Source organism: Pseudomassariella vexata, assembly GCF_002105095.1.
Source record: "Pseudomassariella vexata strain CBS 129021 chromosome Unknown BCR38scaffold_7, whole genome shotgun sequence".
Classification (NCBI taxonomy): Eukaryota; Fungi; Ascomycota; class Sordariomycetes; order Amphisphaeriales; family Pseudomassariaceae; genus Pseudomassariella; species Pseudomassariella vexata.
The window spans coordinates 600,943-622,968 of NW_024467962.1; the positions used below are offsets into that span (position 1 = coordinate 600,943).

Genomic DNA, 22,026 nt, shown 5'->3' on the forward strand with positions numbered 1-22,026 from the left:
TCTATGCGACAACTCCACTTGAACTTCAACTAGCGTTGAGCGGACTGTACGCAGCTAGACGTATTCTTGTTGGTTTACGACATCTAATTCCTGGTCAGGAGTATCAGTCTGCATGCTCGCTAAGAGTATACGTTAGCCCGGAGGAAAAGTGGGAAATTGCCTCCGGAAGGCGCATATTCATCGCAAATGTGGACATGTGCGAATTTAGGGCGTACATCAGAAACACACACGCACACTGACCGTCGTGGATATTTGTCGGTGCGAAGTTACGCCATTAAGCGCACCAATAATGAAGTACGCACCGGAGCTGGTTAGGATCTAGGAGATGGTCTGAAGGGCGGGGCTTTCGCCATGCACCTGGACAATTAGGGGCTGTTGCAGCATGCTAGATGAATCCGAGCACATTGGATGGGTGTGAAGGGGCCAGGTTAGTGGACATCGTAAAACCGATTTAATACATGAGCAACCGACTACAACTAATTGTGATAATGGTAATATAAGATACAGTACAGATGTTGGTCAAGTTGTCCCTAGCGCATTATCATTTTGATGTGTGTTGAATCCTTCCTACTGGAGTGGTCAACTATTGGTCTCCTTATTAAAGCAAGTATGTATCAACTTGTATCTCACACTCTCAGGGAAACATATTAGACCCAAGTATCTAAATAGATAATCACATTGAATGCCTCTACTACTCGGTTTCCTTACAAACCCCACCACCTTTCCTCTAATAAAGTGCCTCAATCCAGATAGCTGGAAGTACGGTTGGTGATATAGGATAAGAACAAGTCGAGATTCCTCTCTGCTATATCACTTACTATATCGGCCGCTCTATCCTAAAGCCTGCTGTTGCCTGCTGGATTGAACAGGGCGCCTATCAGAATGCTAGTACTTTCTGCAACATAAATACAACCAACTACTGATCGTCGTATATGCGCTATACCGCTTCAAAAATCGTATCTTACAACACTGTGCTCTCTTCAGCCCGAGGACGCGATAAGCAACTTCCCCTTCACTTTTCTTCAGTATCGTAGCAGTTCACTACTACATTCTAATAATGGTCGAATTCAGGTTCACAAAACTTTAATATTATCAATTTCTTTTTCCCTCTCTGCAGCTGATACACAACTCACGAGATTAGGTGATAAGCATGGTATATTACTCATTCGATATCTCATTCTGCGTATGTCATCCTACCTATTTTACACTACGTGTACAAGCAAGAAGCCCTGTTCCCTGTAACCATTCGTTTTGCCAATCGATCAGTCAACCGACCAATCTTCCATACCGTGCGTGAAAGACCAAGAATTAAAATTTCGCATCTTCATAACGTCCTTGAGGAAAGACACAGCAACGAAATGACCGATCATTATGTATTACCATCCGTCATGAACTTGCCAAACCTCAAACTTCAGTCTCCACATCCGGCTGTCTTCCGTCTAGCGCCCCCATCTTCGTCATGCGTCGTATCGCATACTTGGCCTCATCCTTCGCAAAAGCCATAGTACGCATCGGCCTCCACTGCATGAGCCCTCTCTGCTGACGGTGCAGATCGCGACTCCGTGACTTGTACTCCTTGTATTGGTTCACGGGGTTCTTACTGCTCTTAGTACTGCTCGACCTGGAACTTCCAGTAGTGGTAGATGTAGTTAGTTCCGAGTCACCACTTCCACGTGGGGCGGAACTACCGTCAACGGCGACGTTGCTCGTTGACCCATCATTGATACCCAGGTCGGTAACCTGGTGTCGCACGCCCTGGGTCGGAGAATCGGCGCTAGCATCTTCTGAATCATCGTCTGAATACTCGTAGTCTGGTTCCTCGTCATAGCCACTGACGCCGGGTGTTAGGCGGGCAGGGTCAGAGCCGAAGGCGCTGGACCAGTCGGTGCCGTCTTTGGCGAGCCAGCGCTGCTTGTCTTCTTCACTGGCGGTGGCGAGAACGTCACGGCCCTGGGTCAAGGAGTCGTCGTGCAATTTTTGAATGACCGGAGGTATCTCATTAGACACCTCCTCATGACGCACGCCTTCGGCAAAGCAGGCCTCCCAAGTCTCAATGGTTTCTCTCGAATCGTTATCCGTGACGAAGCGGAGGTGGTCACGGTCAGTGCCGGCCTTGAAGCGGCCGCGGAACCGCAGGCGACCGATTACTTCCATCTCCATGTCAGGGATATCGTGGAAGTTGTCCTCGGTGATGTAATTTTGGGATAGACGCATCCCATTATTACACCGCCATATAGGAAGGTCGAAATCCTTTTCTTCGCCGTCAACAAGTTCCTGCAGCCATACTGCGGAGAAAATATCTGTATGACGCTTTCCACTGAAATGGTATTCAAAGAACACCGGTGAGCGGTAGCGGTATCGAACAGGGAGTCGTGGCTTGTTGTGCTTCTCATCACCAGTGATGTTCCATGTTACATTGCCGACCTCCACAGTGCACTGTTCGCGCTTCAAACTCACAGAGCTGCCACCAGTTCTTAGTCGCAACTTAATCTTGCCCTTGTCGGAATATGTAGAAGTGATCTGGTCTGAGGTGAACTCGAATGTTCCAACGTCCCAGCCCAGCTGAGGGGGCGGCAATTGAAGTTCGACGGAGCGGAAAAGAAGGGAGACGCGGATGCGTCCAAAGCCAATACCACCATCCAAGGGATACCATCGAGTTGTCTAGCATATCATGTTAGCTTCTGTTATAAAATACCTTTTTAGAACAGTATATACCTGAGAGGCTGTCTGCAAGATGTCACTCAGTTTGAGCGGAACAACACCAATGATTGGATCATGTTCTCGGTTTCTCGAATCACGAACTGAAATTGTAACAACAGCCGACTTCCAGTCTCGTACGAAACGCTCAGTACCTGCGTTGTAAATTGGTTTAGAGGAGACCACCTTCGTTCGGGTTTTATACGCCAATTCGTCGTTGAGTAGAATAGTGCAGTAAGCACTGGGAAGACTCTTGCTCGACTCTTCCTTGATCTCACCAGCATCTCTTGCAGGTTCGTATTCCTTTCCGCCCTTCCTCTTACCGCCCTTGGAGCCTTGGGTGTTTGCAAGTTCCAGATTGACAATTTGGTGGACGACAATACTCAGGATGCCAGAAGGCCACAACGGATCGGGAGGGGTATGCGTGACAGCATCTTCCTCAGCGTTATCCACAGTGCCCTTATCATCTTGCAGTTCCTTAGCATCACGAAGCTCCTTGGGCAGATTGACGTCCTTGCCATCAGTACGGAGTGCGGCGCGGAATTGAGTCTTGCCGTAGAAACCAACTTCCCAGTGGAGTTCTCCGGGCATCTCGCTCTCCGCTTTCACTCCTTTCAGCTTTGAAACCTGTTGGTATATCTTCCCAGGATGCTGGATGAGTTTCTGCAACGACAGCTCAACCTTGCCTACAACATCATCGGCGCTGGAACGGTCACTGTCCCACAACTCCATGGACAGTTGCTCGTCTGCTTTAATGAGATCTGACGTAACCATAAGAGCACAAGTCTCTTCGAAAATAGGATTAAGATCATCCTGGATGACTCGCGTACAATACATTGGCTTTCCAAATTTGGAGAAGCTGACTGTGATGTAGGGATCTGACCCACCGCCGTTCGACCCACGACGATCTTGCTTCGAGAGCCCGACAGCCTTGCGAATGCGAATGAAGATTACTCCCAGAGAGTTGGTCTCCTTCTGGATATCGTCTCCTTGCAGCATCTTGCCCAAGTCGAGCGTCATCGATTTGGGAGCGACATACATGCTCGCGGCTGTCTTGATTGCCCAGTTGACGAAGTTGGAGATGAGCGGAAGATTCAGAATGTTCACCCCGCGTTCTATCATTGGGGTGCAACCAGCCTGGACCTTCGGTACGCCCATGAGGGTGAACGTGACAGCCTTGAGGAATGGCGGTTCTGGAGACATTTGCAATCTCAAACGTATGGTTCCAACAAGCCCGATCAACTCGACCCAGATCGGAAGGGGTACACCAAATAGCCCCTTCACACCAAGGTAAAAAACCAGTTGCATGCCCATGTTCGCGGCCTTAGCAGAAACAGAGCCATTGCTGGGTTTGGCATGATATGCAAATGAGCACTCGAGGTTGTAATAATCGCCACCTTCTTCGTCCGCAGCAAGTTCCTGCGGGTCCTTAATTTTCTCGTTGTTCTTATGCATCTCATCTTTGATATCCTTCATGTGATCGTCGGGAAGAGCACGGAGACTCAGGATGCGGATCGGGTTGTTGCCCTGAGAGATATCGGCAACTTTAACGTTTTCAATGACGCCAGGTACCGAGGCCTGCATAACGTCCTCAAGAGTATCGGCCACAGCGGCGAACATCTCTGGATTGATGAGGCCCCAAACGATCCCGAGGAGTGTGTTCATCCACTCGACGGATTCCGGGATCAAGTTGGCGGTTGCCATCTCCCCACGTTTCTGCTCGCTCGACCATTCGATATCCCTACCCTGTCTCACCACATCTTTCATCCATAAGAAAATTCCAGAAGAGACGCAAATGGCCAGTGGGATCAAGCCAAGCAGCCGGCCTCCAAAGATCTTCCCAACGGAAATGATGACCAAGAACACGGCGGCACAAAGTATTGTTGCTCGCTTCTCGATCATATTGTACATGGGATCGTAGGTGACAGAAGGCGTTGGGTGGAACAGGATATTTGTCTTCTCGCCATGGATAGGAACATCTGACGTTGATCCGGTCGCAACTGGATCCGGGGGCGCAGTAATGTCCTGGTTGCGTTTGTACTCCTCGCCCGACTGTGTAACATCTGTTTTGACCGTAGTATCTTTGCCCAAGTTGGCATTGGGTACAGACAGCTAGAAGACATCTTAGTTGGGGTTTATGGCAAGATCACAACTTTATACTCACCGATGGCTCGTCTGCAGCCTTTTCAAAATCAATATCAACATCCTCGATCTCGACCTCCTTCCCTGTAACAGGATCCGTCACAGTTTTCCGGTTTGTACTGTTCTTCTGCTGAACCTGCGGTTGTGCGACCTTCTGGCCCCCGCCCTGGCCAGACGCATCGATCTTTGCATCTCGCTCCTTCTTGTCCCTATCGAGACTGGCCACGAATTGCTGAATGTTAGGAATGCGATTCCGACCAGAATAATGGCCACCGGGCGCCCTTTGCTCTTGATCTGTCATTGTGCACGGTGCCAATGAGAGGAAGACCTAAGCGATTTGACAAGGGTATAGCTGATTATTGTAAGGGTAGGGCGACCAGTAGGACCAGTCGCTCGAGGTGGGGGATGGGGGCAGAGAATGGATCGTGGGAACGGATGCTACCAAAAGGGTAGGTCAATCGGAGAGAGAGGTGTAGGTGATTCAAGCTTCATAAGAATCAATAGATATAAGCTTCTCCTCCCTTGAAATTAATTGGGAGAGCTGCCCAACCTGCCGGTATTGCATCATTCAGCTACTGCCAGACGTGTTTGTATATCATCCAAGGCAGGTAATGACGTAGGTGGTGGTAGCTCCTGCTAAATGAATATCAAGGCACCTGCAGCTTTTGCAGCACTGAAATGCTCCGGCCTCCAAGACGCTTGTGGAACATGAGCAGGTTGGTTAAGCTGGGACAATGTGGGGTAATTCAGCTCTCAACAAGAAACAACATGCGTTCATTATAAGTTTGCTGTCTCCTACATTGCACCCAAGGGCATCCCGCATGAGTGTCTGTGTCCCTCATTTCACAGCTTGAATGGACGAGCGGGTGACACAGCTTTCCCCGGGAAATGAAACTGAATAATAAAACGTTGCATGACCAAGATTGCATGACTGACAATTTGAGCAGATAAAACTACAGTAGTCTGGAAAGAAGTGCGATCGATCGTCGATTTTGATCAGTTTGCTTTGACCGGGTTGGTGTTCAGCTGAAAAGTATGCAGTTTTGGGCTAGGAGCTCGCTCAATGTTGCTGCTAGTGCAGGTGGGATGTTGAGAATTAGGGCGATCTACAACAAGGATGAGCAGTTTGCGTCATCAGTGCCCTACACATCTTGTCAAGGCGTTTGTTCTTTCCATTGGCGATTCTCAACGCCCATTTCCAATGTGACGGCGCTTATCGGGAACAGGGTTTGCCGATCTGTTGATTGGTGTTCATTCGTAAGGTCCAGACCCCGGCGGTGAGGCTCCTGGCATCACCTTTCTTGTGTCAGACTAGACCACGAGATTTGCACAATCTCGAATTCAAATCTCGGGTATCTGTTCCATATACTGCTCGCTCACGCTACTCGATGGCCCAATCTCGAAACGCTTCATTGGGACTATGAAAATTATTTAAGGTTGTTCATATTCGGCATGTCTCATTCAAGTTCTAGTTTGCTCGATGCATATCCTCACACTGAAACTATTCTACAGATGGTATCAATCCTCCTACCCTGACCTACCCCCAATGCTCCCTTTGTGCCTCGCGGTATGCATATAAAATCATGACGTGTCCATGGTCGTGAGTTCTCTCTCCACTTGTCTGGGCACTTATAGTATTCTGTCTGGTCGGAAATGTTCTCAATCTTTGACCGTCCATTAATAATCCAACTTATTAATAAAGAACTTCAGCTCGTCAGCAAATCAGGTGGGATAGGCGTGTCCCTCCTACTCCCAGTCTCCGAATTGAATAAATCCACCGACCCAAGCCGTTCCACCTTGGCGAGTACCGAGTTGGCAAACATGGCCGTCGGCGTCTTCGCATGGTCCAAGTCGACGCTAAACGGTGTCGTGGCCCTGCTCGTCGTGAAGACGCTGCTGGTATCGGACATGTCAACGTCAACGTCCATCCTGGTGTTCTTCGACTCCGAGTCCGCATGCTCGACGCTGATCTGGACCGCCGTCATAGGTTCCAGCGTGGTCGCCTTCATGGACATTGAAAGCTTCGGCACCGAAGCAGACCGAGGTGTGGCAGCCTTCAGAGGTACTGAGATCTTAGGCACGGAGACCTTGGGTGTACTGGCATCGGCTGCGGCTCGGATGGCAGCAATGGCGCCACCTTCGTCTTCTTCACCATCTTGGCCGATGGTCCACACCCATCGTCGCTTCTTCTCTTTCTTTTTGTGTTTCCTGATGCCTCCTGGCCTCGGCGACGACACAAGTGTTTCTGTCCCCAGCCCGGCCATCCTTCTACGCATCTCTTCAAAAGGCCCAGGTGTTTGCCCACCATCGCGAGTTTCATCACCAGTGTAGGCCATGGTGAGGTCCAACATCATGTCCGAGTCCTCCACAATTGGTGAAGCTGACCATGGCGAGGCCTCTTCGACAAGCAGGTCGATGTGTGACTTGGTGTACTTTTCGGTCGTAATGGTTTGCTCTAGTGGGCTTTCATAGCCGACGCGGCGGGCTGCTTTTTCCTGCAATCGAAGAGATTGCCTCCTGGGCGAGACCGGGCTTTTGGCACTTGATGGGGGTAGTGGTGAGTTGCGCAAGATACTGTGCAATGTTCGAGGATGGATATACGGCGCTTTGGAGCCTGGCGCCAGAGGAACATATGTGACACGACGGCGAGACTGGGCCGGAGATGTCGGGACCACTTGACTCGGTACATCGTTGGGCGCAAATGAAAACACTTTCGAACCCGATGGATCGACCGGCCCTGCCGAAAGAGGCGGCGTCGCTGTCATGGTGCTCGGGAACATCCATTCCATTTGCATAGGTGATGCTGGGTTAGCCGTAAGCGGCGTGTCGGGATATTTGGCGGCCTGTGGAGTTTGTATCCTCTGTTTCATGTCTTTTAGAGCGTCGTGGTTTGACTGTAGCTTCAGAGAAGACTCGCCGAGGTTGATGGCTGTCAAGGGGGTGGCTTGAACCGGCGTCGATCTCTCGATGGCTGTGACGTAGACATTGGAAAGAGTGTTGAATGCCGTCGGTGACTTTGGATCACTGCGGGCAATTGAGTTCTTCGCCGGCCGGCCACTAGTTCCCGTGTTTGGCTTGATTTGAAGAGATAGCCGGGGCCTCTTGGTGGAGCCGGAAGCCGACATGCTTACGGTGAGAGATGGGGCCGATAAACGTGAGCCTGATCAGAGTATAGGATGAAAGGATCGCAAGAAAGCTTGTTGATTATTGCCACTCGGCCTGTGCCACCAGCAGACGAGGACTTTCAGGCAACCTCCCAGCCAGCCGGGATGTATCACACGAGAGTGTAGAAAAGATAGCAATTGAGGCACAGAGAAGAGAGGAGGGTGCGGCGGCTATATCTATCAGACCAGAGTTGACTTGTTCAAGTAGTTGTCCGATAGGAAAGAGGAGAGGGATGAAGCAGGCTGGGTCCAGGTCAGGCGGCAAAAAGTGTTGCACTAATGCGAGATGCAGCGTGAAGAAACATTTTAGACGCGAGAAGCCAGCAAGAAGCAAGATGGGGGCAGGATGATATGTGTAGAAACAACGTCCATAGGACGTGGCTGCTGCTGGGCATATGTTATATTGGACACTAGGCCATCGGAAGAGCCAGGGTTGGTCCACTCGACGGGGGGAGTACGAGACCGTACAAAACGTGCTGGGTGGCAAGTCAGCCGTTAGTTGGCTATAAAAAGGCACCCATGTAAGTGAGGAGGGATGCGACTCGAAGGCGCAAGCGCCGAGGTTTTCTGCCACAACGTATCATCATCCTGGTCGCACTGCGCCAATCAGCTGCCCTGCCAGCTCGGCTGTCTGGTCCTCACCGCGTATGCGGCCTTGGGCACACGGCGTCTAATCTGCTGCCCATTGGCGACCAACAGTGAAATCCCCGCACTTGGGCGACGATGGCGTATTGCTGGAAATATGAGTCGTTCGAGATAGGGATTATAGTTCGCAAAAGGATGCCGCCTCGGAGGTGATCAAAAAAGACAGACTACTCGAGAATGCGAGCTAGCATCCAAGTTGAGCTAGAACCCCGAGAGAGTAAACAAGCCAGGTTGTCGGATTATACGAGGACAAACGATACGAGTGTCCATTTGTCCCACTAGTGATCGTTGAACCGTCTGGCTGAACGACAGCTACTAGCTCGTCTGCCGCGTAATCTGAATCGACGAGTGTGCTATTGACTCGCCCAAAGTACGATGGAATGGAATGGAATGGATGTAATACCCTCAGCTTCAGGAATTTCATGAGCACCCGTCTATTGCGCAGCTCAGCTCAGCCTTCCACTACCCCCCTTCCATGCTACCTTGGGAAGGTCAAAATGGAGCCGAAAATTCCTGCAGGAAAAGTTTTGGCAGCAACCGGTTAGAATCATATGGACACGTGAGCTATGGATCATGGCCTCGTACTTTGTATCTTGTCAAGCAAGCACTGATTGATGTCCGTAATTGAGCACTTTTCTATCGACATCCACTCTGAAACTGGTCCAAAATGTTGCCATCTATATTCTTACGCACGCCGAATACTTACTCGTCAAGGCTAAAAACAGAGTTTTGGCCCACTTCCTCCGCCGCGAGTAAGTAAACGGTGGACTAAGCTATTTTTATTCGGAAGCTTGGAATGCCAAATTTATCTCACCGTGTGGCCTGCTTCGAAACGAAATCACGTACGTTGGCCCAGCGAACCAACCTGTCGCTTACCGAACGGTTGGGTCGTGCTGGGTTGGGATCGGGAGGTCTCGGAAACCGGAAGATACTGCAATACGACCTTCTCCAGGTTGCTTAAAACAGAGACGGCTGACATCGCCAAGTGTACTGCTAGAAGAAAATGTCTTCAGGAATGCGCATTGCCGAATGTTGTTGATCTCAATGGAACGAGGTGCTTGGGATTTTAGGAAACCAGATTTGGAACATTAAATTTTGCAGGCCAATTGTGGCTCCGCGATGGCGTGTGCCTGGCCGTAGTGGGAAACCCCACTCAGATCGCTCAGTGCCAATCCGTGCGAGTGCACAGTAGCTAAAGCCCACCTTTCCTGAGACTTGGCACTCTCCAATGGGCTGTTCTGACACTTCAGGCATCCCCATGGGCAGCACGAAAGTCATCATGGTCGCTGCGGCAGGAGCAGGCGCCAAAGTGAAATGGTGTTATTAGAGATCCTTGGGTCGTAACAACCACAGTCCTGAGCAGACGGGTTAAGATTGGACCAAGCCTCACTACGAAAACCATGTCGAGACGGGGACTGTTGGTGCCGCCTCAGAAACCAAAAGCCCCCAAGATTCCTAAGCGGAGAGACGACAGGATCATATTGCATTTTGTAAGGACGCAACCGTTTACTTAAGTATCTAATCTCATAAAGTATGGAACTGCTGAGTAATAATGATGCAACAACCCCTGGTGCATACAATGATATGACTGACTGGAACAATCTTAGGACTATGACTGCTTCTACGCCAGCGTCTTCGAGAACGAAAACCCGGCTCTGAGGTCGTTGCCACTGGGCATAAAGCAAAAGAGCATCCTCGCGACCTGCAACTATGTCGCCAGGGCCCGAGGCGTTAAAAAGCTGATGCTGATCTCGGAGGCGCAGAAGCTATGTCCTGACCTCGTGCTGATGAATGGCGAGGACCTGACGCGCTTTCGGGTTGCATCCAAGAAGCTTTGGTTGTTCTTGCGTTCGCACTCCTGGAACAACAAAGTGGAACGATTGGGACTGGACGAGGTATTTTTGGATATGACCGACATTATTGAGTATAATCAGCAGATACTCAACCCGAATGCGTTAGCGGAGTCCTTCTTTCAGCTGGAGCGGCTGGATCCGGAAAGGGGATTTCAGTTCAGCGCCAATAGTGTCTTGGGGTGCACCTATCCGGAATTGTATCCCAAGGAGGTCGCAAGCTTTTCAAATCTGCTCTATGTTCGTTTGATGCTTGCGTCTCATCTCGCAGGATACCTGCGGCTCCAACTCGAAGCCTTCGGTTACACCTCAACTTGTGGAGTGTCTACGAACAAAGTCCTGGCCAAGTTGGCGGGCAGCGTGCATAAGCCCAAAAATCAAACCACGTTACTAGGTCTTCGAGATGAGGACGTTCAGGGGTTCATGGACTCCCACCAGATACGAAAAATCCCTGGCTTGGGATCCAAGACTTCACTTCTCATAGAAAACCATATCCTTTCCAAGACGATTTATCAAACAGCAGAACATGTCCCCCATGACGAGGAACACCCCAAGTTCACAACACACGAGGTCTTAGCATTCCCAGACATGTCACCAGAGCTCCTAGAGAAAATCATCCACCGGCCCGGCACAGAGCGCGGCATCGGCGCGAAGCTATGGAGCTTGCTCCACGGCGTCGACGAAATGGAGGTCAAAGAGGCGCAGGACGTGCCGACACAGATCAGCATCGAAGACACATATGTATCCAATCCAATAAACACCCCGCAGGAACTCTTACCCGAGCTACGTGACCTCTCAATCTCCCTCCTTGAGAGAATGCGTCACGACCTAGTCGACGACGACCCCTCCGCCGAACAACCCGGCGGCAAAAAATGGCTCGCCCATCCCAAGACGCTGTGTCTATCGACACGCGTAAAGCCACCAGGACCGGGTCCAAACGGAGAGCAAGCAAAAGAGAGCTTCACCCGCAGCTCCAAAAGCCAATACCTGCCAAATTTCGTGTTCAACCTCCAAGGCGACTTGAAGCAGATAGCCCAACGGCTCGTCCATGAGGCCGTCCTCCCTCTGTTCACCCGTCTGCATTCCGAGCGTAATGGCTGGAATTTGGCACTTATTAATATTTGCGCTACGAATATCGTGCTTACCGGCAATGAGACTGGCATAGGGAGCGGGAGGGATATAGCAGTTATGTTCCGGACGCAGGATGCTAAGTTAAGGGAGTGGAAGGTTTATGACGAGGGTACATTGTCGCCTACACTCGTTGCGCCTGGTGAAACGCCGGTCAGCATTGACGGTCGCGACGAGAAGAAGAAGCAGCAGCAGCAGCAGACTCCATCATCAGGCCCGGCGGCAAACGTGTATACGGATATGCGTTTCGACGAAGATGGAGGTGAGGATGAGGACCCCGCGTTTCCGGACAGCGAGGCAGAGGATTGTACAATGGCGTGGGAGGCTGAGGGTGGATCGCGTAAGTGTCTCGTCTGCGGACACTCGATCCCAGCTTTTGCGGTGTCGGCTCACGAGCGTTTCCACGTCTTGGGGGATTCGTGAGAACGAATAGCCTTTTCGAAGAGAATAACGACAGGGAATGAACAAAACAAAATGCCGGGCATGATACCCCGATCCAATCACGGTGTTATGGTTTGGAAGTAATAACCGATTGGGAATGATGTGGACATGGATATGAATATAGATTATACTACACTTGGAAATGGTGTGAATCGTGAACTTGGACTCTCCAAGATGTACGTTACAAGATAAGAAACAACTCAGTGTCAGACGGTCTCAATATAGTAGTAAATTTTGCGAGATTTCCTCGTGTTCAGTTGATGTAGCTCATCAACTCACCCCAAACAGGGACTCCCTGATGTATAGCTCTTTCCATATTCAACAGCTTCAGAAGGGGTTGAATTAGTATAAGTATATAAGCTATCTAGCAGCTACAATGTCTTGCAAATTTACAACAGAGTCAATCAGTCAATCAGTCAGTCCTGCCTTACCCCAACACCATGCCTGGGCTACATTTATATGTCGGCCCCAAGATCCCACCCGTATAGCTCCCAAAGGTATCGTGAACCAGGAATGCGCCGCAATTTCCCAGCAAAAGGCCTGCCCATATTTACCACCTTTCCCTAATTCGCCAAACCATTCGTCCTACCTCCATGGAAACTCCTGTTGAAAAACAATGAGGACCGAGTCGCAGACAAACCCCAAGTCTCAACCAGATACAGACACATCAAAATGATGCCCCTCTGCGAGCCTTTTGGGTACTGGCATCCCTGGATTACCGTGACAATAACTCATTACCCTTTATCAAGTCATCCAGCCATTCGCCGGCAAGTTGGAGCATAGCGCTCTTGCTGTATCCTCCGTTCTTGAGATTCGGGATGATCTCTTGAAGATCCTCGAAACCCTCTTTGATCAAGGTTCGTCTCTTCTGCTCGCTAAGAATGTGGTTCTGGCGCTTCTGCTCATCCGAGAGATTCTCTCGAGGAGGTTTGGAGCCGTTGGCATTAGACTTGCGCCTCTTCCCGGGGGTTTCGTTTACGGATGCTGTGTCGTCGGCTCCGCTTAAGTTCACCTTAGACTTTCGCTTCCTGGCGACTTTCGGCGGCGGTGAAGCGGAGTCTTCGTCATCATCTTCGGCATCGCCCTTGGCCTTGCTCTTTCGGCGTCTTCGAGGTGCCTCGGAGAAACTGGGCATCTTTGCGTGGCCGTTGGCCTTCCCGGCTCGCGCATTAACAGGGGAATGGTCCCCGTTAACCGTAGGACTGGCTGGTCGGGTGTTAGCCGCACTGTTGCTCAGCTTGAGGCATTCCATGTATTTCAGCCGTTCATTGGCAAGGGCCTCAGTCGTCTCTTTGTCGGATACAGGGGCATAGCCCTGGCCGGGGGTAAAACTCGTGTCAGTACCCCACCGCACATCGTCGGGGTTTTGGTTTCCTCTATGGCTGCTTGTCGCCCGAGGTGTACCGAAAGCCATGTCGGCGAAGAGGTTCTCATCGTGTTGCTCAGGAAGTGGCACTGGTGCCCTAATGGTTGCCAAGTGAGCAGGACTACTCCGTTCTGGCGTAAAATGATTCCGCGGCTGTGTTATGGAGTGGCTCGAAGGAGGTCTCATCGGCTGCGAAGAATGAAGAGGCCCATGGTTGATACTGTTGGACCGCTGTGTATGGTGACCGTTGTGAAGGGTAGTCAAAACCGCGGCAGCGTCGGCGGATGTGCCCTGTTCGATTGGAGAATGTATTGGAGGTGGCGGTGCCTGTCGTTGGGGCTGCGGCGGCGGTGGGGGAGGCATCGAGGTGGACCCGAATTGGAAGTTGAAGTTGGTGTCGGCGAAGTCCAGTATAGAGGAGGACATAGGCTGCGGAGGGTGGTGTCCATACGATGTCGCCGTTCCCATGAACTGAGGGGGAAGTCCGTGCCATGCATCGCTGAAGTTGAGACCCTCGCCGAATGACATGTCGCTATATTGATTCGAGGTGATTTGGTCGAAGAAGCTGGTTAGAGCTCGGTCGTCCTCGAGGGTGAGTAGAGGCTCCCCTGGAGCAGGTTCGGGCGGTTCGAGGAAGAGAGAATCATCGGGCATGAAGGAATCTAAGTAACAGTCAGTCCATGCGTGTGCAGAAAAGCATTCGAGTCTCCAAGACGTACAACCAAATGGCCCATTGCCGTCAGGCGGCTGCGACGAACCCATCCTGGGACGCTGTATGGCAAGCATGGGTGCTTTTTGTAGCGGGGTGGCTAGACGGAGCTCGGTGGAAAGAACCAAGATGGATCGAGAGATATAGTGTTATGGTAGGGGCCTGTTCGAACGTGAGGGATATCCACGCTCTTGCGTCTGAGATCAGAGGCGGCGACGCGTTGGAATAACGGTAGCATCCAGTTCTCGCAAGAATTACAGGTGGTATTTCTCGCCGACGTTTTCCAACGCAACGCGGGCCTGGATTGAGCCGTTGCTATTGACTTTTGGGGAAAATATGAGTCTTGGTGGGGTGGTAATGGTGGTGTGAGTAGCTGAGAGCGAAATTTGCATGTGCTCCTGCCCCGTGGGGATGGCACGCAGCTAAAGTAATGGCAGCTGGAGGAGCGGTGGACGAGGGCGGTGGCTAACGTCGTCACAGCCCGGCAAGCTCTTGTCGAGCGAGTAATTCCGATAATGGGAGTGGATATCTTGTCGCAGACTACTGCACTTGGCTGGGCTGGAGCATTATAGTCGCCCTGGTGTAAAATGCCAGTGTGGTCGACATTGAGGATGGGTGAGGAAAGATGGTCGCCGGCCCAACTTGCCGACAGGGCTCAGGGCCGCAGACTGAGTGCTGTGGTGCCCGCGTGCCGCGCCCGTTCCGGTGTCCACACGCCCTAAGCAGGGGTGTCTTGGATAAGAAAAAGTTGGGGTAGTGGAGTTGATGCCTCTATCGTGGTGTGCCGGGTCAGTTCCGGAAGAAAGGTGACGATCACCCCGTCAATGTTAGTTGGGAAAGTGGTGAGTGATGAAATCAAGAATGGCAAGTGCGCATTCAGACCTCGAGGCCATTTGCTGGAGGATACCGAAGGCACCCTGATAACTCCGCGCGCTCCTCCCAGGGCCTGGCAGCAGGCCAAGGTCCGTGGTCACCTGCAGCTCAACAATAAGCCACAACGCTTGTAGAATGCTACTTAGATTAAAAAGTGAGGGGCCGGTGGTGGAAGGCCCGACGGAGGAATACTTTGAAAGTAATCGGGCAATCGGGAGCTAATCGGCCACTATCGCTCTAACGAAGCTGGCTTTTAGTCGTGTCAGGTAGTGTAATTCGTGTACGAAGTAGCAGACTCAATACACAGCAAAAGGCGGTGGAAGAGTGTTACTTGGATTATGGCCACCATACCGGCTGGCTTTTTACTTTGTGCTGAGAGTCGGATAGAGCCTAAGCATGACAATAAGCATGACAATGAACAGCGGTAATACCGCCGCCCAGAGATGGCAACTCAAAATTCACCCTCGCGACGATCAAACGGAATAATGCCTAGAGCGGTATAGTCATTGGCAATTCAACGATTTTCGTTGGGCGACTCCGCTCAGCAGCATATCGAGCTACAATGTCAGCTCGAGATTGACGAGAAATATCCGGCCTTTTGTCATCGCATTTTCCTAATAAGCTCGCATCCCCGATGATTGCATACTGACTGCCTGTGCTTTGCTGCAGATTCTCACCTTGGCATGCAAGAGTCAGAAATGGTGGACACTTTTCTTGCCCACCCTGTTCATTAACTTTCACATGTCAAACTTCAACATGGCTCTCGACTCTCCCTCCGAGTGGCTGTCGTCTTCTTGTCCTGCCACCTCATACTTTGACGAATCAAGACAGGAAGGCTAGCAAAGGCCAAAGACGCCTGGGCATTGTCAAGCAAGAAAAGCACCTGGTGCGGAGCTCTGATTGAGCTCTTCGCGGTGCCACAGACACTGGGCTAGATTTAAGTGCCTTTTTCGATAGCTGCCCGTTGTTTCTAGTCTTGCAGGCTTGAGAAATTTGTGTTACTGAAGCTGCTTCAACGCGTTCGACCGCAGAGCCCCCCAAACACCCTTATCGTTCTTCGCTTGTTCTTCTTCGATGCTTCAAATTCTAAAAAGAAGGTTGTCCATCTTGTGCATGAATAGATACTACGTAAGGAACTGACATCCTCCGGGGCCAATGTCAAACTTGCAGGGAATGGCAAAACGTACCGACAGGCTTATCCGGGGTATCGTCCTTTTGCGCCCTGATCCCTCGGGTTTCTCAAATCCTGCGTTCTTCGAGGCGGCAATTTTCAAGGCCTGCCGATATGTTGACTTGCACCTAGGCTTTCAGTACATTACGCATAATCTTTACAGCACGCGCAACCCGTCAATTAATATCTGCTCTCATCAACTCATCAGCCCCCTGAGGAAACGAGCTTTTTCTTGTTTTGCACGCTCTGTACTCTCGGCCACTGGCATCTTAATACCACATTCTTTGCGATCCGCGGCAGTTCATGTTACAAGTTTTGGAGTTCTCGTTTTCACCGCGCGTCATCCTACCACCCCTTTCTATTCCATTCATCCCGGTCTCTCGGCTCACAAGGGGCGATCTCGATACAATCCAACACTATACTGCGTTATCCTGTCCTCACAGCGGAACTATGCGGATCTGAGGAGATCAAGCACTTCGATTAGTAAAGGAACCGGACTTGATGCAGTCCCAATTAATGGAACGGAAATCGCAAACCAAACATCACGAATTAGCTTGATCTTACCTCGGCAATTTCTGCTGCTATCTCCCCAGAAGCTGGCCACGGCCCATCGTGTTATGCCTTGTCGATTCAGGGGTATCTGGTAAATCTCTAGATCATACTGCATGAGATGGGGTAACACTTCGACTTTTGCATCTCATTTTCTGTCGAACCGCTTCGAACCGCTTGTCAACTCCAATCGCTGCGCGGCAACTGCTTCTGGCCCCGTCGCAATGACGACATCTTCTCTGCAACCTGGGTCCACCAGAAGTAGGCCCAAATGGGATGAAGCAATACCACCCGTTTTGCGGCCTCTACTTCGTGCTTATGCACTCGGATACGCGTCGGTGGTCGCGCCGAGGCTCCTCACGCTGGTACTGCAACTTGTCACTAGGAGGAGCAGGGATGCCAGCAACACCACCATCCCCAAACTACCCCGCGAGTCTTTCCTGGTATCCCTGCGACGCATCCTTCGCGGTGGGCTGGCATTGCAACGATTCCCTACGTTCTGCGCTGCTCTCGTAGGAGGCAGTACCTTGTTAGATGTGCGTAATGTGCCCCAGTAGTTGCTACTGGTCTCTCGCCGTTTACCGTACTGACAACGTCGGTTTCAGATACTCTTTCGACGTATATTATCCCGACATGGTGGCCAGATCCCGGGACTGACCCGGCGAAGGTGAGTAAATCCGGCTGGTCACACTTGCTTGTGGCTTGGCCAGTCTCAAGATTCCAAATTTTTATTTCGATACTATCCTTCGAGATCATCATTAACGGGCGTCATAGGCTCTCGAGATGGATTGCAACTTTCGTCGCGGCTTGTTTAGGTCTTAAGTTGCTGCAATCGAGGCGGAGTGAACGATTCGAAGAGACAAATCCTGTCAAATCAGAGCTAACTCCGGGAACTATACATCATACTACTAGGTACGCTGGCCGTACGCTAGACCTGTCGCTATTTGCCGTCACGCGGGCCCTCGATGTCATTGTGGGCGGATTGTGGGCACGAAGACGTGGTCGTCGGTTGGCCTCTGGACGATGGACGAGAGTATGCATATTTGCTCAAGACAGATGTTTCCAGCACTGACAATAACCCCAGGTCGAATCGGCCATATCCAACCTGACGGATCCAGCCATATTCGCAATATCATGTTCGCTTATAATGTGGGCTTGGGTATACTCCCCTTCGAGTTTGCCCAGAGCGTACGACAAATGGATTAGCTCAGCCGCCGCCGTAGATACCCGTCTTATCGAGGCGCTGAAGCGCTTTCGAACAGGCGAGATACGGTACCAGGAGGATACCGGCCAAGCACCACTTCTACAGGGCATGTGCCTAGAGTATAAGTGGCCGCTCCAATGGGGCGACCCAGCAAAGGCCATCCCTTTCCCCTGCGAAATTGTCCACATGGGATGCGGACCTTCATGCGAATACCATGCTCTTTCGAGATGCTACCGCTCTTGCAAATGGTCCATGGCCATGTACCTGCCGCTGAACCTGCTCCTCGTGGTACGGCATCCCAACGCGAAAGGTCTCAAGACGGCCCTCTTATCGGCGTGTAGATCGTCCGCATTTTTGGGATCGTTCATCATGCTCTTCTACTATGGCGTTTGTCTAGCCCGGACACGGGTCGGTCCTCATTTAATCGGCAGGAACAGTACTGCATGTAATAAGATCGATGACGGCATATGTGTAGGATCTGGCTGTTTCCTTTGCGGATGGAGTATTCTACTCGAGGCTGCGGGCCGGCGGAAGGACATGGCGCTCTTCGTTGCACCTCGGGCCATGGCTACGGTGCTTCCAAGGCGGTACGCATGGGATAAGCAGTGGCGCGAGACGGTCGTGTTTGCTGCCAGTACTGCGGTTGTTTTCACTTGCGCTTTGGAAGATCGGAAAAGGGTCCGGGGGGTACTGGGGAATGTGCTTGGGACCGTTTTAGAGGCATAAGACATTAGGGCCTGGCTTTTGACAGGGGCGTCTGTATGATGGGTGTACTTGGACTGGTAATTGGAACTGGTAATTGGAACTGGCCATGGAGAGGAACGGAGTGGCACCTGCAAAGTTATGGCATTCAAACTGGTTTACATGGGCTTGTGGTTGTAATATCTGCATAGGATTAAGGGGTCCCAAGAATCTGTATGTAATACTTGTCCACAAGCTCCTGGTAGCGAGGTTGTGATTCCAGTGATTTATTGGGACTGATAGTTCAAGTTGTTTGAAAAATAATATCCGTACTAATTAGGCCAAAAACCAGCAGCCACAAATTTACTTGAGCAAGTTTGTGGCAGTTCCTCTTAAATAGCATGGATTTATTTACATAATAACGCGAAATTTTTCAAGCTCCAGGGACGAAGTAGTTGATCTCGTCCGGCAACAGACCATGCCCAAAAAGTTGGGAGCAAGATTTGAGAAATTAAATTCTGTTATGGGTAAATCCTGAGCATTAATGTACTTCTCTCCATAGTATGTGGACTATAGCAGCCATAAGTGGGCGGCATCCGCACAAGTGCCCCCTCCGGAAGGAGATAGGACACAAAGAAGAGAAATTGACTATGTGGCGAATTAGAAGCCTGCAACTTCACATGCGATGGGAGTCTGTGGGAGTTAACTCGTTGCATTGGGCCTCATAGGGTTCCCTCCAAGGGCCACGTCTGGTAGCATACCTATTATTTCCCAGCCTTCCCTTCACAATCTAAAGTGGTATATAGTTCGCCTTTGCCCACCGTAACGTCAAGAGCATAGGAAATATAGCCCCAGCTGGAGAATCAGCTTCCCTCAGCTTCTACCGAGTCCCCGAGTCCTGTTAATATTATCGACGCTGAATAGTACCGGGCGTAAGCGTTCATAATGCTCGTTATTGTCCCATTCCATAGTTGCCCGTCACTCCCTCCCCCCACTGCGCTGTCTGCTTCATGATCTCAGCCAGCAGCAAACCCCCAGCACGAAAACACAGACCAGCGCATCGCTCCGAACCGTGCTCAGAATCTGACCATACTTAAGCGCATGTCTCACGCCGCTCTTGAACTGACCCGGCAAGAACCCGGTAATACTCCAGATCACCCCACTAGGCGGCGCGCGGTTCTTGTCGAGGAAAAATCGCGATGTCAGCAGCACCGCCTCGACCGACGTAAACAAGTAAAAGAAGTACGCCCTCGTCTGCTCGATGCTGTGGCCTGATAGTGTGGCGCTGATGGACAACGCCTCCCTCTCCGTTTTCGTGCCCGTGAACGTCGTGCTCAGCGCGACGTACAGTCCCAGTCCCAGCGCAAACACGGCGTGCACGATCCGCCAGATGTTAGCTGGTTTGTCCGTTACCGCCTGCTGCGCTTGCTGCATCCCATCTAAGCCACCGGCGCCGCCGAATAGTCCTTCCATGCCGGTGCCTACAAAAGGGTTTCCTCCCGCTCCGGCAGCGCCACCCATCATTTGCTGCATCATCTTCATCATGGGATCGTCCTCCACACCTGCCATATTGGAACCGCCACCGCCGCTGCCGGGTCTCGCAAATGGGTTTCGTTGGGCTCCAGCGTTGGGGCTGGATCCTGGTGGCGGTTCAAAACCGAGCATCATCTGGCGCAGCTGGGCCTCAGAGAGCGAGGGCTCGGCAGGCAGTGCACGTCCTGTGGTGCGCGGATCGTAGTAGTGCTGTGATATGTCGACTTCGTCGGGGTCTTCATGATTGGACTGTGGTGTGGGTTGCGGGGGGGGAGGTGTCGGGGCTTGAGTTTGGGGCTGTGGTTGAGGATCTGCGAAGTATCGTTAGACACAAGAGATATAGGTAGATAGAGGAGGTGCTAGTGGTGTAATCTGGCTCACCTCGTGCTACACCGCCGCCCAGACCTGTGATTTTGTTGAGTCGCGAGGCGCCGCCAGCCTTGATTTTGGCTTCGCGGCGTTCTTTGCGCAGACGCACTTGCTCGGCTGCGCGCGCGGCCGCCGCATCTTCAGGGGCTTGGACCGTCTCTGTCATTGCGAGAGCTGGAAAGCTGGTGGTAGGGAATGTTGTGGTAGAGAACTGATTCGTATGGCGTTGTTGTGGTTGTTGACAACGATGTTGCGGTAATGGAGATTTGTACAAACGGAATGGTGGGCTGGCCACTAAATGCTGGATTGCGTCAAGAGCCATCGACGCCAATGGCCTTATCGATAGCTCCAGGGGCAGGTAACGGGTAGGTTCTCTCTACACTGAATCCAATGTTGTCACCTCCACCCTATTTACGAATCTTCATATTTCTACCAGAGGCAATATTACACTTGTCAAGTTGAGAATTGATTCCATTATTCATGATTCACGCAAATTGCTTGGAATGACGCTCTCAATAACGGACCACCGCTCGTATTTACCATTTACGTAGTTTTTCCCAGAATAGCAGCTTACTTCTACCTCAAATACTGTGAGATTGACTCTGGAGCTTCTATAACAGGGTGGAGGGGATGATAAATAATCTCGCACCTCCCTCTCTCCTAGGTATGGTACCTCCAAATCGCTTCATATTTATAGCTTAGAATGGAGGATACTAACGTGCCATTTATAGGTTCAGGTTATCCCTGGCACTGTTTCGATGGCAGAAATCCATGGCGTATTCCACGCCGAGCTGGAAAATCTGCCATTCGCAGTCTCAGAGGTACGCAAACCCGGTCCTCTAAATCCCTATTCAAAAGTGTGGATAGTAGTTAATAGGATACTAACGGCGATACAATCTCTTATATATATGATTTGAGTACGCGACACGTCTAGAATAACCGGGTGCCCTGAATGCTCATTTATAAAGAAGTTGACCCATGTGGCCCAACTCAGGACAGATAGTGAAGACTACGAGTGGCTGTAAGTTAAAGTGACGGAATCTAGCCTTTGACTGTATGCGGGAACTAACTCGGTGGATGCTAGAATCCAATTTCAATTGTGTCATAACTGTGCTTGATTTTGGCATCGTTTTCGGGTACAGTTGGTAAGCTATGCTAGGTTTTCTACCTGTTTTCATGCCTACAATGGAAGAGATCCAGCCTAAGCAGGTATATATTACCGACAGCAACTAGATAACACGAAGAAACAACAGCCATTCGGGCCATGCAGTTGTGATTGTCAGGGTTCCAAACTGCTTCACAATCCTAAACTCCGCCAGCTACCAGTGGAAGCATTGCAACCGTAGAAAACTAGCTGCAAGGCATAAATAGTTGAATGAGGACAGTACTAAAAAAAATGATGCGTACTCAAAGAGAGCAGCTTGCAAATATAAAAGAAATCGTAAAACTTGCAAAAGCTCAGGCAAGGGTTTCGACCGGCCACAAACCCTCGACCTACAAAATA

The 22,026-nt window shown here is 51.0% G+C and overlaps 7 protein-coding genes across 7 annotated transcripts; 3 read left to right on the forward strand and 4 right to left on the reverse strand.

Annotated features, from left to right (window-relative positions):
- Window positions 1-1,404: 1,404 nt before the first annotated feature.
- On the reverse strand, window positions 1,405-5,140 carry BCR38DRAFT_409394 (uncharacterized protein; the record flags this gene model as incomplete). Its single annotated transcript, XM_040858369.1, has 3 exons — window positions 1,405-2,661; window positions 2,716-4,809; window positions 4,862-5,140. 3 exons carry the CDS (start codon window positions 5,138-5,140, stop codon window positions 1,405-1,407), a joined length of 3,630 nt encoding a protein of 1,209 aa, XP_040715400.1.
- Window positions 5,141-6,545: 1,405 nt separating this feature from the next.
- Window positions 6,546-7,964, reverse strand: BCR38DRAFT_343012 (uncharacterized protein; the record flags this gene model as incomplete). The annotated part of the gene is made up of 2 exons (XM_040855990.1): window positions 6,546-6,860; window positions 6,927-7,964. The coding sequence occupies 2 exons, from the start codon at window positions 7,962-7,964 to the stop codon at window positions 6,546-6,548; spliced, it is 1,353 nt and encodes a 450-aa protein (XP_040715401.1).
- A 1,758-nt stretch (window positions 7,965-9,722) lies between these two features.
- Window positions 9,723-12,308, forward strand: BCR38DRAFT_433635 (uncharacterized protein). The gene is made up of 2 exons (XM_040860264.1): window positions 9,723-10,138; window positions 10,256-12,308. Exons 1-2 carry the CDS (start codon window positions 10,049-10,051, stop codon window positions 12,047-12,049), a joined length of 1,884 nt encoding a protein of 627 aa, XP_040715402.1. The 5' UTR covers window positions 9,723-10,048; the 3' UTR covers window positions 12,050-12,308.
- Window positions 12,309-12,839: 531 nt separating this feature from the next.
- BCR38DRAFT_301822 (uncharacterized protein) lies at window positions 12,840-13,130 on the reverse strand (the record flags this gene model as incomplete). Its single annotated transcript, XM_040854568.1, has 1 exon — window positions 12,840-13,130. A coding segment is annotated over one exon (291 nt), but the record flags the coding sequence as incomplete, so codon positions are not given.
- Window positions 13,131-16,045: 2,915 nt separating this feature from the next.
- On the forward strand, window positions 16,046-16,922 carry BCR38DRAFT_203774 (uncharacterized protein). Its single transcript, XM_040854112.1, has one exon. It carries the CDS (start codon window positions 16,171-16,173, stop codon window positions 16,831-16,833), a length of 663 nt encoding a protein of 220 aa, XP_040715404.1. The 5' UTR covers window positions 16,046-16,170; the 3' UTR covers window positions 16,834-16,922.
- A 37-nt stretch (window positions 16,923-16,959) lies between these two features.
- On the forward strand, window positions 16,960-18,665 carry BCR38DRAFT_343228 (uncharacterized protein; the record flags this gene model as incomplete). Its single annotated transcript, XM_040856014.1, has 3 exons — window positions 16,960-17,275; window positions 17,446-17,768; window positions 17,820-18,665. 3 exons carry the CDS (start codon window positions 16,960-16,962, stop codon window positions 18,663-18,665), a joined length of 1,485 nt encoding a protein of 494 aa, XP_040715405.1.
- Window positions 18,666-19,628: 963 nt separating this feature from the next.
- BCR38DRAFT_342878 (uncharacterized protein) lies at window positions 19,629-20,688 on the reverse strand (the record flags this gene model as incomplete). Its single annotated transcript, XM_040855974.1, has 2 exons — window positions 19,629-20,464; window positions 20,535-20,688. The coding sequence occupies 2 exons, from the start codon at window positions 20,686-20,688 to the stop codon at window positions 19,629-19,631; spliced, it is 990 nt and encodes a 329-aa protein (XP_040715406.1).
- Window positions 20,689-22,026: the final 1,338 nt, after the last annotated feature.

Coding starts and splice junctions, on each gene's coding strand:
- BCR38DRAFT_433635 (XM_040860264.1), top strand. CDS start 10,049: ATGTCGAGACGGGGACTGTTGGTGCCGCCTCAGAAACCAAAAGCCCCC. Junction 10,139..10,255: donor ACAGGATCATATTGCATTTT/GTAAGGACGCAA, acceptor GAACAATCTTAG/GACTATGACTGCTTCTACGC.
- BCR38DRAFT_203774 (XM_040854112.1), top strand. CDS start 16,171: ATGTCAAACTTGCAGGGAATGGCAAAACGTACCGACAGGCTTATCCGG.